The sequence below is a fragment of the Lytechinus variegatus genome, chromosome 2, assembly GCF_018143015.1.
Source record: "Lytechinus variegatus isolate NC3 chromosome 2, Lvar_3.0, whole genome shotgun sequence".
Lineage (NCBI taxonomy): Eukaryota > Metazoa > Echinodermata > Echinoidea > Temnopleuroida > Toxopneustidae > Lytechinus > Lytechinus variegatus.
In genome coordinates this window covers 41524434-41538782 of record NC_054741.1, presented here as the reverse complement: position 1 = coordinate 41538782, position 14349 = coordinate 41524434, and the positions used below count along the sequence as shown (strand labels likewise).

Sequence of the window (14349 nt, the reverse complement as noted above, 5' to 3'; positions counted from 1 at the left end):
CAGAATATCAATAATTGTCTGCTCATGCTTCATGATCGCATTATTAATGATACCCAATTGACTATATCCTATTTATGATTTATAAAATATGAATAGAGTGTCCCGCTTTTAGGTCTAAAATCTCAATTTTCTTCCTCTCGCGCTTCGCGCTCGCATCAATCGTTTAGTTACATACCTATCCCATTAATTAATACAAAAAGTGCTTAGAATGACCTTTTTTTTAGGTCGGAATGTCAAAAAATTTGCTCGCGCTTCGCGCTCGCATTGTTGAAATATATGCCGTCTTCGTGGGTAACTGTAAGCAGTCCTTAACAGATCCCTTTTTGATAATGCTAGAACAGTTGATAAAAAATTCTGTTCGCGCTTGGGGGTACATACGAATCTTGTTCAGGATCACACATAACATTGCCCAGAAAAATAAATTTTCAGGAAAAAATACATTAAAGTAAAAACAAAATCGCTCGAGCTTCGCGCTCGCACTTTTTATAAGGCTTACGATATTATTTTAGGTTTATGTTGTTTTATAAGAATAAAACTAAGAAGTGACTGATATAGGTGAAGATAATTTTGGGCCCCGTCCCCTATTGGCGAAAGTTGGATCCGCCCTTGTGGACACATACACACACACCGGAAAAATTCCCGGTGCCCCCCCTGAAAAAGCAAGGACCCCCCAGTGCCCCCCCGGGAAAAAAATCCTAGCTACGCCACTGCGTAATGACAAGAATGATGTGAAATCATTTTAAGAAGCCTTCTGCCTTTTTATTGCATCCCTGATTTCCTTTCATTTATCTTTCAATTTGTATAATTATGTGTCACTTTGTTTTGATTTATTAACTCTTAAATGATATATTTCAATTGCTATTTTCTTGATCTTTGTCTCATTATTATGCTATTACCTTGCTTTTAATGAATTGAAATAAATGCTGAATTGAAATCGACAACTCATTGTAGCATGAATAATTGGTATTAAGCAATAAAGAAAATGTGTTTAATTGATGAGGACAGAAATTCTATCAAGAGATGCATGAAACATACGAGACTCAATTTTTTATCAAAAAATAAAGAGACACATGTGAGAATTTTTTCATTTTCTTTCCTTCTCCATAATTTCTTTCAAGGATTTCATCACAGAATTCTAAAATATAATACAACATCAAACAATCAAAACATTCACAACATAATAATTACGAAAATACTTACCATGATTTTCTTATTTACGAGATAACTGGATATACCCATTTGATTTGCTAGTTCATTACAATGAACCTGCGTGCCGAATATAGAGTACACAACTTTTCCTGCGCGCGCGCTGCATCTCCCTACCAACGCACTATCCCAAGATCATCGCGCAATTTGGCGTCCATTTCCTCTCATGAGCCTGCGGGCAAGACATGTTGTCACACAAGGCGAGGGGTAGGAGGGAGGGTTCAAATGGGTATATCCAGTTATCTCGTAAATAAGAAAATCATGGTAAGTATTTTCATAATTTACATCAATAACTGGGATATACCCATTTGATTTGCTAGACCAACACGGATTCAACGTGAAGGGAGGCATGTCTAGACTAAGAAGTGCGTAAAAATAGGGAGATGAAGACACGAAGGCCGTTGCCTTAAGGACAGGGGAGGCAATAAAGCCTCATGTGAAGAAGTCCTTAAGAGCAAGGAGTGAAGGAAAGAGGAGCGTCAATAGGCGGACCTCAAGTCGTGAACGATTCCAAGAAAGAGCCCAAGGAGAATGATACTAAGTATCATGGGCCCTCGGCTTAGTGTCAGGAGAACAACATCACCAGCTGACTAGAACGTAAAATTCGGAATTTGTTGAAAATTTCAACAAGAATCGTGATCGGAAAACTGAAGCTTTTAAGGCTCAGTAAGTGATCAATCGAACAATCTGAGAAGGAGAGATATCTCAGAAGCCTCCGCGTGGGAGAAAGCGCCCAGAATTCGATATCTGTCTCAAATGCGTGAGGGCAGAACATCTGCAGAATTCTGATAGAGAGCTGTGGCAGAACGTTACTAGCGGTCCGAAGGGGACCAGGAACGACGGAGAGTAGGGTTTAAGAAAAAACCACTCGTAAGGCAGTCAAGAGTCGAGAAAGTGACTGAGTGCCATCCTGTTAATAAGAAATGCTGCGGACCTGCTGCCTATGTAGAATAGAGCAGTCTGGTCAAAACAGCTCTACCGGGCGTGTCAGAGAAACAGCGCGGTACACATCACGACAAAAGTGTGATAGACCGAGTGATCGAGAGAGAACTCAGGATCCCCTTTCTCCCGTACTGATTGAAGCACCCGCCTGAGGGTGCAGCGCCCGCGGTGGAAGAGGTGGCTTGGCTCAAGCCACCATCGCCGAGAGAGCCCGTGAGGCTAGGCTGCGATGGATGTCCGCTGGGCGGGGGAATCCCTAGCAGCAGCAAGCGTATGCCAGAGGGAGCTGGCGAAAAAGTCTCTGTCATGATCTTACGTGAAAACGACAATCAAGAGATGCTCTAAACGAACAGACATCGCCAGATATACCTCAACAGTTACGTTCCCAACGGAATCGAATGAGGTAGCAACGGCCCTGTCCTATCAAGTTAGGGACGGAAACTGGCTAAGAGTGTCGATGTCCTCGGTTGAAGAAACAAGCGAAGGAGTAAGGAGACTTGAGGAAAGTAATCACAAAAATTTCCATCAGTCTGCGGTGAGAACCAGTTGTTTATGAAAACAGCCACAAGGCCTGGTCTCTCAGGTGATCATAAGAGCAAGCACCGCCGGCGCCAGTTGCGGCAGCGTGGAACAGTCCGATATCGGAGAATAAGGAGTTCCAAAAAGCTGCGGGGGGCAGCAAAAATGACGCCCTAAGCAGCGGGGGATGAGAATCTAAGTTTCTAAAAGAAGAACTCCAGTGAAGTAAATCACTTACATGGAGAGACTCATCCACAGTCGGCCCGAGAGAAAGCGGGTCATAGTGATCGTGGTTAGGTAGGCATAAGCATACATACATCCACGGTTACATCATCCTCGGTCGTGCAGTGACCATGGCCACATGCATTGCATGGAAGGAGGATGAAAGCAGCATGCGAGGCGACTCGAGTGTGCCGAGTGAAAAAGCTTCTAAATAAGAAGACGATTTGACAAACGGGCACGGTAAGACATCCACCGTAGACCACTCCACACAAGGAGGAAACGGCGGAGACGCCCGCAAGCTTGACCCACATAGAGGGCAGTCTATAAGATAGACTGTTAGAGCTCGACCGATGGTCTAGCGGCGTACAGTTTGGTGTAAACTCGCCGACCCGGTACGGTGGGTGTGCCCAGAAAGTAGGCATAGAATGCCAACAGAGAAGTCTGGGGCTTTAAACAAGCTTGAACGCACGTACATAGCCAAACATCTCATGAGATGTACGGCGGTTTCTTTCCTACGAGATGATGCTTACCCGACCGGGAAAGACTCGGGGAACAGCTGTGAATGTCAACAGGAGGGATATCTAGCATATGAAAAGCTGATTCCCTCCAGGTATTCGGTGCGGGTGCTGCCGGCGGTGTCCGGAGGGACGACCGGTGATGGCAGCTCGGGCAGGGCTCAAACGAGCCGTCCAAATACGAGACATATAGGTTAACATAACCATAATGCACCGGGTGGTGAAGGCATAGCGATTACTAAGCACAGGAGAACTTTTAATCGCCGTGACATTCAGATCCGATATACATACTCATAAGCTCGGAGAGCTATGAGATAGTGAGACATACCGCTGAGCGGTGATGGGGCTCATATCGGAGTCGCCCTCTCTTCAGCGGCGATCGCTGGAGGACAGGTGTCTGTACTAGCCCTGACTCTGACCTTGCAAGGGTAGGGGCTAAGTAAGACAGGGCACCCTTACTTTCGAATAGAAAGTGAGGTTCAGGCCAGAAACCGACGGTCCCGTCACCTGGGCGGACGTGATAGGTTGCCCTCTCAAAAGCAGCCAAACATTCTCACGAGAGAAGTGCAGCATGCGGTATGTAAGAGATTCTTACCTACAATCTACAGGCCCACTTAGGGGGTAGAATGGAGAGATACCGCTGAAGGAGTCATCGCCGTACGTGAGCTTGACGTAGAGGGCGAATTCGGGAGTACCTACATAATAAGGGGGAATACCTATGCAGGTAAAACTCGCCGATGGCTCCCCGGAGTGCGGGTTGCCGAGAGAAGTCTCAATCCGCTCAATACCCGACACCGGCAATAAGACTGCGGCGGTGTTATAATGACGGAGAACACGAGGGTAAGAACCCGTAACGCTCGGGGACGCATAGATGCAACCTGAACGGATGCAACGTCCAGCCGTCGGTCACCGAGAGCTTGCCGACATATTGATGCTTGAAAGCCGTATGTCGGAAGCACCTGCATAGAAACGGGGGTCACCGTGTAGGTGAACAGCGTTTCAATAAATGCCCGGTGTGAGAGGACAGGTGATTGCTTGAGCCGCACAGTGCTTAGCAAGGCGGCTGAAGCTGATATTAAGCGTGGGTGAATTACCCGCACTGCTCATGGGGCCTGACCCACAATTATCGGGAGTCTGGTGACATAATGGAGGGCGATGCCCGTATGTCGATAACACCTGTGTATTAGCGGGGATTTCCCTTGCAGGTGCGTGAGCCGGCGAATCATGAAATCGCCGGTGACTCTCCGAGGTGCAAGATGGCGAATGTCTGCTTAACCTGCCCAGTGCTCGACACGGCGGTTTTAGCTGACAGGGAGCATGAGGATAAAGATCCGTGATGCTCGAGGGCGTTCTGTTGTAACATAAAGTTACGACGCCTGGCCATCGGCACAAGAATCAGAAGGGAAGGTCTGCCCGCACAGCGGGGTTAGCGACCTAGAATTTCTTCTTCTTCTTCCTCTTCTATGCGGCCCCCGCCGGGGGGCAGAAGAGGGTATAATGATCGGGAGTCTGGTGACATAATGGCGGGCGACGCCCGTATATCGATAGCACCTGTGTATTAGCGGGAATTTCCCTTGCAGGTGCGTGAGCCGGCGAATCATGATATTGCCGGTGACTCTCCAAGGTGTGAGATGGCGACTGTCTGCTTGACCTGCCCGGTGCTGGACACGGCGGTTTTAGCTGACAGGGAGTATGAGGATAAGATCCGTGATAATCGAGGGCGTTTAGTTGTAACAGGAGGTTACGACGCCTGGCCATTTGTTTGAGGGCCGGCGGTTCGTGAGAATCGCTAGAGGCACCTCGGTGTGTTGGATGGCCGGTGTCTGCTTGATCCGCTCGGTTGGTAGTGCCGTCGGCTGAAGCAGGCAAGCCTGGGGGTAAAAACCCGCAGTGCTGGAGGGCACTCTAGATTAGCTTGAGAAGCTGAGAGGCCTGGCCATCAAAAGAATCAGAGGACAGACCGCCCGACGGAGTGGGGCTTACGTCTGTGGTTCTCCTCTTCTTCTTTTCTTCTTCTTCGGTTGCTCCGGCGCCGGAGCGGAAGAAGGGACAAGAGGCTGGACTGCGCCTGTCTTCCTCTCCTTAGCTCTCCCACGGGGAGAGCTAGCCGAGCGAGAGGAGGCGTCGGCCGAATCTGACGGCGTCAGATTGAATTGAGAGTCCGACACGGTCGGACTCAGGTGCCTCTTCCGACTAGGGGCTGGTAGCCCTTTGCCGACGCTCCCTAGAGGGGTCTTACACGGCATCGAGCCTAGTCTTTGCCGGGTGGAGAGACCCGTGCTCTCCCCCCGGACTTTAGGTGACCCGATGGCCGGTGGGTCTGACAGCCCTAGAGGAGTCGCCGTTTTCTGTACTAGTGCGACGCTCCACGATAAGGTTCTGGTTCCGGGACGGAAGCCTTGGCCATCACCGTGCGGGCACGTGGTCGCAAATCCACGGTTCCACCCTTATTAAGCGGGGCACGTGAACACGCGTCCACGGTTCCACCCCTTTGAGAGCCCACGGGGCTCTGACTCTGTTCTCACTATCTATACTACCTGTGGTGGGGGATAAAACCCCGGTGTCGGGCCCCGAAACAGCAGTCGCCTGAGGCTCTTCAGGAAGAGAGTCCGAAAGGCTCATTATTGCCGTAGGGTGATCTAGTAGTAAGATAAAAAAAACAGAGAAGCAAAGGGGGTGGGGGGGGTAACAAACCCCAACCCAGAAGACAAGGACCTCAAAAAGCGGACTTTTGAGAATCAAAAACGGATCTCACAAGGATGATACAAGGTAAAATCCAAGAACAAAGGAAACAGTAATAAATAAAGAATTATTATGAGACACTGTCCCTGAAGTCCGTTAGAAAAATTAATTAATTAATTATTTGATTATCACAAGAATCTGCTTCCGCCAAATTTCTGAAAGAAGGAAGGGGGGAAGCATCTAAAAAGAAGAAAACACTAAGTTTTTTTTTTTTTTTTTTTTTTTGTGTCCACCTGTTCAAAAGAAAAAATAATTTTTCTTGAGGTGAGGATCAGCTAAGGAAAAAGGGAAACAAGATTCCCTTTCTTTTTTTTTTATAAACAAAAAGTTTAAGAAAAAAAAATTTATAAGTCCGGAGACCGGTAGCTGACCTCAAAAAGGAAGGGGGGAAAAACAAAGATAGCTTTCCCGAGAAGGAAGGCCGAGCCAAAGGCGACGAACGCTGACAGGAGACAGCTTCCTAAAAAAAATTCTAAGTATTTTTGTGAAGGAAAGAAAAGAAAAAAATTTTTAAGACAAGGTCAGAAATTTTTTTTTTTTTTTTTTTTTAATTAACTGAATAATTAATCAATTGGTAAACACAAGAACAAAGGATTGATTGAAACAAAAGAACAATCAACTAACTCGAAACAAGAGACAGAACTTGAATCGAGGCAAAGGAGCAAGTCAAGAATTAAAAGAATCAATTAATTAATTAATCAATTAACCAATTAATTCAATTAATAAATACAAGAACAAAGGATTGATTGAAACAAAAGAACAATCAACTAACTCGAAACAAGAGACAAAGAACTTGAAACGAGGCTGGAATACGACGCTCCTGACGTCCTACAGAACCTATCTGTGGAGAAATAAATCAATTAAATTCACGACGAGTATAAACGAAGAAGTCAGTGAATAAAAAGAATTAAAAGAATTAAAAAGGAGCGAAGGCAACGCCCGAGCAGGAAGGCGCGGAGCTATGGGGCGGAGAAGTGAAGACAACCCGCCTGTTGAGAAACGTATCTTAAAAAAAACAAACTCACGAAGAGGAACAAGAAACGTGAAATAAATATCACGGAAGCTCCGCGGAACGGAATAATCTTACAACAATTTTAGATGAGGGAAATAAGATTGAAATAAGAGAAGAATTGCACAATAGAGTATCCAAACGGAGAACAGAAATGCAATTTTGAGAGTGTACTTAGCTTGCGACTGAACTCGACCGCAGGCGAAAGTAAAAGAGGAAATGGACGCCAAATTGCGCGACGATCTTGGGATAGTGCGTTGGTAGGGAGATGCAGCGCGCGCGCAGGAAAAGTTGTGTACTCTATATTCGGCACGCAGGTTCATTGTAATGAACTAGCAAATCAAATGGGTATATCCCAGTTATTGATGTAAATAACAATAATAAAAATAATAATAATACCGTATTTGCCGGCGTAAATGCCGCGGCGGCGTATAAGCCGGACCCCCGATTTTGCGAATCATCTTTGAAAAAAAAAAATGCATGACAGAATTCCCGGCGAAGTCGGACAAAAAATTTGGTTGGAAAATTGTTCAACAATTGCAGCGGAATGGGAAAAAATAAACACGCATACTTAATTCTTCTAACTTACTATTTCGTCTTTCCCGGAAGGCGACGCAAGGAAAATAATCCACCATCGGCGTGAAGAAGTGGCCGAGGTAATCAAGCGCTGCGGAGGTAAACAAGAGCTACGGAGGTATACAAGAGCTGCGGAGGTAAACAAGCGCTGCGGAGGTAAACAAGAGCTGCAGAGGTAAACAAGCGCGGCGGAGGTAAACAAGCGCTGCAGAGATAAACAAGCGCTGCGACGGTAAACAAGCGCGGCGAATATATTTGATTTCTTTCAATTAACGTATTCTTTTTTAATAAAGTTGAAAAAAAAACACAAGCACGGGCGGTGTTTCAATGTTTTATTAATGAAGTCGGCGATGTAAAATGAGAGAAGTAAAGACTGAGAGAGAGGTAAAGACCAAGTGAAAGAAAAATTAACACTGATTCTTTCTTGGAGATTTGTGGTCTTGAAAAAGACCGTTATTAATTCACGCACAAAGCAATTTCAAATGACATACCTTGTCATGTTCCCTCGATCTCTTCCTTATCTTATGAGCGGGAAAATATTGAAGGCGGCATGATTTTTTTTTAATACTTACGCTATTTTTCCACCTGCAATAGAATAGTAAATTGCATGCAAACATCGTGTATCACCGTGTCATCATTATTATCGCACGCAAATCGTGCATCATAATTTACTATTGTCAACATGCTCTACCATCATAATCCTCGTCGTCATCATAATCCACAGTGCCTAACAAGTTAAAATCTAAATCACTCATCTCAATGTTGTAACTTTAATTATCATTTTCAAATAGCAATTCATTGACACATTGGCGGCGGCAGCCAACAAAATTAGGAGGCGTTCACATGAAATTTTGTGATGGACACAGGTAAAAATTTGGACAAGGAAAAAAAAAAAAATCATCAACCTAATTTTTTTTGGGGGGGACCAAACACATTTTAGGGGGATCCACATGAATTTTGGGGGGGGACGCAGGAAAAAAATTGACAAGCAAAAAAAAAAAAGGTTATCAGCTAACATTTTAGGGGGATCTGTCCCCCATCCCCCCCACCCAGCTTCCGCCGCCTATGCATTGACACGATCGTACTTATATCATTATTGTTACCATTATCATCACATAATTTATCCAAAATATTTGTATTCACAACCAACCAGCCTATATGTATTTAATAAATCACCACTACCGCCATTTCCCACAGCACACATCGCAAGGTAGGTTTTTATTATTATTTATTGGCCGATGAGACTTGGAGATGCAAAACAAAAAAGATCAAAAGGTAAATATTTTCATTTTATTTTCCATTACGATCGATGACGATGTAAAAATAAATATAAAAAATGTAGAGCGAGGTGCTGCTAATCTTCCTGGCTCCTGCAAGGAAGATAGAAATGAAAACATGTTAAATCAATGTTCCACATAATTCATTACAATTACATAGCTTTTTGCGTACCAGTGCATGTCTTGTTAGCGCGCGTGAAATAATTGCCGCGAACAAGCTTCCTGCCATTGGCAATTACCCCGTTGCGGTACTACGGTGCGCGAGCGGTAGCCATTGCAAATGTATTACATGCCATTGCCGGGCCCGGAGTGGTAGGTACTTAAGACCCAAGTTTGAAAGGACACTCGTAAAATTACGTCGCTCTCGCCGATGAATATTCATGATGTAATTTTACGAGTGTCCTTTCAAACTTGGTTCTTAAGTGCCTACCCCGGCCCCCAGAGTCAGATCGCTGGCGCGGTCTCTGAGCTCTGCTGCATTTATGGAAACAAATTTAGACCTAAAAAAAAATTCAATTTGAAAAGTAAGTTGTCATGTACTGGTACTGAAAATGTTGAAGATAAGAATTACTATTTCATCCTATAAATGCGCTGTTTTAACTACCATTACAATGGAAGCGTCACTGTAGTCCCATGAGTACGCATACGTGCTGTTTTGACCACGTATTCAGCGTCTGCGGGACATGGCTTTTGACTATCGTCACGTATAGGCCACACCCCGACTTTGCTTCATTTTCTCATAAAAAAATAGTGCGGCCTATACACCGGCAAATACGGTAGTTTCTTCTTAAAAAGCACTTATTCAAAAGTTACTACATCAGTAAAATAAAAAACTAGCACATCAATGATGTGGAGCTCATCCGGCATCTTGCAACACAATTTAACGCAATTTTAATTTCAGCCCAGTTGACACTGTAGTGAATTATATTGGTGACATAAATTGAGGATATAGAATTGAAATTGATGAAGAAATGACATAGAAGCATTTTTTGTGATCTATGAATAAATTTCATATGAATTAAGTATTAATTATTATCTACCCGGTAGTCAAAGTTTCTTAACTCTGTGTAGAACCTTGGTGAACCTAATGTAGCTCTCAGATGGAACAAAAATGACCAAAATCAATCAACAAATAAGTAAGTAATTTTTGTGAGTTTTGAAAATATATGAATAGCAGATTCCATGAGTTTCAAAATTCTGTTTAATTTTTGTATCACCACCTCGAGCTATCATATAAAGCAAACAAAATTGAAATTGATCAACAAATGAAGAAGAAAAAACATTTTTTGTGATTTATGAATAAATTTTGCATAAATTAGAATAAGTAATTTTCCAGACAAAATTTCAAAGTTTTGTGTACAAGTTTGGTGAACCTCATGCAGCTCTACCAGATGGAAGAAAAACTAGCACATCAATGATGTGGAGCTCATCCGGCATCTTGCAACATAATTTAACGCAATTTTAATTTCAGCCCAGTTGACACTGTAGTGAATTATATTAGCGACATAAATTAAAGAAATAGAATTGAAATTGATGAAGAAATGACATATAAGCAGTTTTTGTAATCTATGAAAAAATTTCAAATGAATTAAGTATTAATTATTATCTAGTCAAGGTTTCTTAACTCTGTGTAAAACCTTGGTGAACCTAATGTAGCTCTCAGATGGAACAAAAATAACCAAAATCAATCAACAAATAAGTAAGTAATTTTTGTGAGTTTTGAAAGTATATGAATAAATAGCAGATTCAATGAGTTTCAGAATTCTATGTTAAAATTTTGTATCACCACCTCGAGCTATCATATAAAGCAAACAAAATTGAAATTGATCAACAAATGAATAAGATTTTTTTGTGTGTGATTTATGAATAAATTTTGCATAAATCAGAATAAATAATTTTCCAGACAAAATTTCAAAATTTTGTGTACAAGTTTGGTGAACCTCATGCAGCTCTACCAGATGGAAGAAAACAAAAAATCAAAATCTGTCAACAAATAAAGAAGAGGAATTTTCTGTGATTTATGAATACATTTCGCATAAATTAGCATAATTTTCTACTGAATATTTTCAAAATTCTGTGTAGAAGTTTGGTGGGCCTTATGAAGTTCTACCAGATGGAAGAAAAAATATCAAAATCTGTCAACAAATAGAGACGAGGCATTTTCGATGATTTCTGAATAAATTTCGCATAAATTAGCATAAGTACTTTTCTACTGAAAATTTCAAAAAATATGTGTAGAAGTTTGGTGAACCTCATAAAGTTCTACAAGATGGAAGAAGAAAAAAAGTAAATATTGGTCAACAATTAAAGAAGAAAAAGCATTTTATGTGAATTTTTAAAAATATGAATAAATTAATTTCGCATTAATTAGCATAAAAATTGTTCTAGTCAAATTTCAAAATTCTGTGTAGAAGATTGGTGAATCTCATGAAGCTCTACCAGATGGAAGAAAAAAAATCAAAATTGGTCAACAAATAAAGAAGAAGAAGCATTTTATGTTAATTTTTAAATATATGCATAAATTAATTTCGCATAAATTAGAAGAAGCATTTTATGTTAAGTTTTAAATATATGCATAAATTAATTTCGCATAAATTAGCATAAAACTTGTTCTAGTCAAAATTTCAAAATTCTGTGTAGAAGTTTGGTGAACGTCATGAAGCTCTACCGGATGGAAGCAAAAAAATCAAGTAGCATTTTTTGTGAATTTTGAAAAATGCACATAAATTAGCATATCTAATGAATTTCAAAATTCTGTGTAGAAGTTTTGAATGCCCCACCTAGTGCTATCATATAAAGCAAACAGAATTGAAATCCGACTTGAAATGGTGAAGTAGTAGCATTTTGAAATTGTGGACCGACGACAGACGACGGACACCACACCACGGCATAAGCTCATCTTGCCCTTCGGGACGGATGAGCTAAAAATTATAGAACATCATTTCCTTCATTAGCACTGTCACGTCTCAACCAGCTTATCTGAACCAGTTATACGATATGTTTGCCCATCTAAAACACATGAAAAATCAGTCCTAGCGACCAGTTTTATTTTTCAACTCCTTTGTCCAAGTCTTAACCAGAGTGGCCCAAAACAATGATTATTTTTACATAATCGATGAGGTGTAAATCGTCAACCAAAATAAATTTCAAAATTCACAAACACGACTGATGACACAGAATCAAGAACTTGGTGATTACTCACTGCTTTGTCCAGTGTTGATACCAAATACACTGATCTTAACATGAGGATCATTCACTCCTGGTTCACCACTGGTATAAATGACTGGGTCTTCATTTCCATTGGTAGGTCTCGGTGGTGGTATAATGCTTGATCGACGTCTCATCATCCCTCCTCCATTTTCTTCTTCTTCATCTACCATCTCACCAACCTTCATGAAGACTTCTTCCATCGTGGTGACTGAGACTCCAAAACTGTCGATACCTAGAGGACCTCTCTCATCTCAAGGAGAGCAAGAAACATGAAGATGAATGTATTTAAGGAAGCTATTGAGCAAATGGGACATGAAATGCGACTTATCTTGGCAGCACAAACTATTGCTTCGATCACCTCTGAGTTTCTTCTATGTTCGATTGTATGCACAAAAACAATGCAAATTTTCCTTATTTATAAATTTTTATACATTTTATACATGTCCGCTCTTGAGCAACCTATTGAATACAAAAGGCACAAAGACATTATGCTATATGATGTTGTGGGTCATATGCTAGATATTCAAACATTATGGCCTGTATTCACAAAGGTGGTTTTGAAAACCAATAGTTGAACCCACACTTTTTGCGCAAATTTTCTGTATATATTATGCTTTACAGTATATATTAAAAATGTGCAATGTTGATATGATGGTTGAGTATGCTATTCAAGTCATGAGTCCCTGTTTTTAACTGTGGACTCATGAAGAGTGTACTCGTGAATGAAATAGCATATTCAACCATGACAACAGGTGTCAATTTATCGCACTGTGACAAATGCATGCATCAGCATTCAACTTTTATGAGGCCTCCATCATCATCAAGCCTAATCGCTCACTATGGCGGTCTCCTTCATTCATTTATGATATTGTTTTGAAAAAATATATCACACATCTTGTTGATATTCATTTACAATATCTATACTACGCAACTATTATTATTTTGTTATAATTATGTATTACCTTTGTATATATTGTATATATGTATTTTGTAATTGTGATACTGATGTGAGGGCAGAAATAAACTAGAGATGCTCGGCGGGTCGTGCAGCCAAGCACATGTATCCCCCGAACCCACCGCATCATCCGTCATTGCGATATATAGAGCTCACACAGAAATTTGACAAAAAAATACAATTATCATGGCGACAATGACCCTAGCATGCAGGTCCCCCAAGTCCATCTACCATCCAAGTGTGGTTGAAAAGTGACTTATGGTTGCGGAGAAAGAGAGTCTTGTATGTTAACTTCAACGTTGTCATGAAAATGACCTTTGACCTTACCATGTGACCTCTGACTGCAGCATAACATGCAGGTCCCCCAAGTTCATCTACCATCCAGGTTTGGTTGAAAAGTGACATGTGGTTGCAGAGTTAGGTGTCATAAAAGAGTCTTGCATGTAAATGTTAACATTTACCTGAAAATGACCTTTGACCTTTACCACGTGACCTCTGACTGCAGCATAACATGCTGGTTCCCCAAGTCCATCTATCAACCAAATTTGGTTGAAAAGTGACTTACGGTTGTAGAGTAAGGTGTCATAAGAGAGTCTTGCATGTAAACTTTAACGTTGACCTGAAAATGACCTTTGACCTTTATACCATGTGACCTCTGACTGCAGCATAACATGCACGTTCCCCAAGTCCATCTATCACCAAAGTTTGGTTGAAAAGTGACTTACGGTTGCGGAGTTAGGTGTCATAAAGAGAGTCTTGCATGTAAACTTTAATGTTGACCTGAAAATGACCTTTGACCTTACCATGTGACCACTGCCTACACCAAAATCAATAGGCTTCTTCGCTTTACCATACTCAACCTTCATGCCAAATTTGAAGACAATCGAAGAAGAAATGCAGCTGATAGAGCGCTCACAAGGAAATCTCTGCGGCGGACGCGGTGAGGCCAAATCCATAGTATTCTCCGAACTTTGTTCGGGGATACAATAAAATAAAATCAAAGCATTGGTCATTCTTCATATACACAGCAAATAAGAGTTATTTAGACATTTTTTTTTTATTTATTGGGTACTACTTTTTTACATACAACATTAGAAAAGGGGCATTTTGCCGGGCAATTTCTAGTTGATGTCCAAGCTTTAAATGATAAGGCAGTTAAGGACAATACTAAACTGA

General features: G+C 41.6%; 1 protein-coding gene across 1 annotated transcript in view; it reads right to left on the bottom strand.

The window, feature by feature from the left end:
• The window catches only part of LOC121408106 (phospholipid-transporting ATPase ABCA3-like), a 292368-nt gene that overhangs the window by 168196 nt on the left and 109823 nt on the right, over window positions 1-14349 (bottom strand). Inside the window, exon 12 of the mRNA XM_041599444.1 lies at window positions 12211-12468. Coding sequence (XP_041455378.1) covers window positions 12211-12468 — 258 coding nt within the window. The remainder of the gene's footprint in view (window positions 1-12210; window positions 12469-14349) is intronic.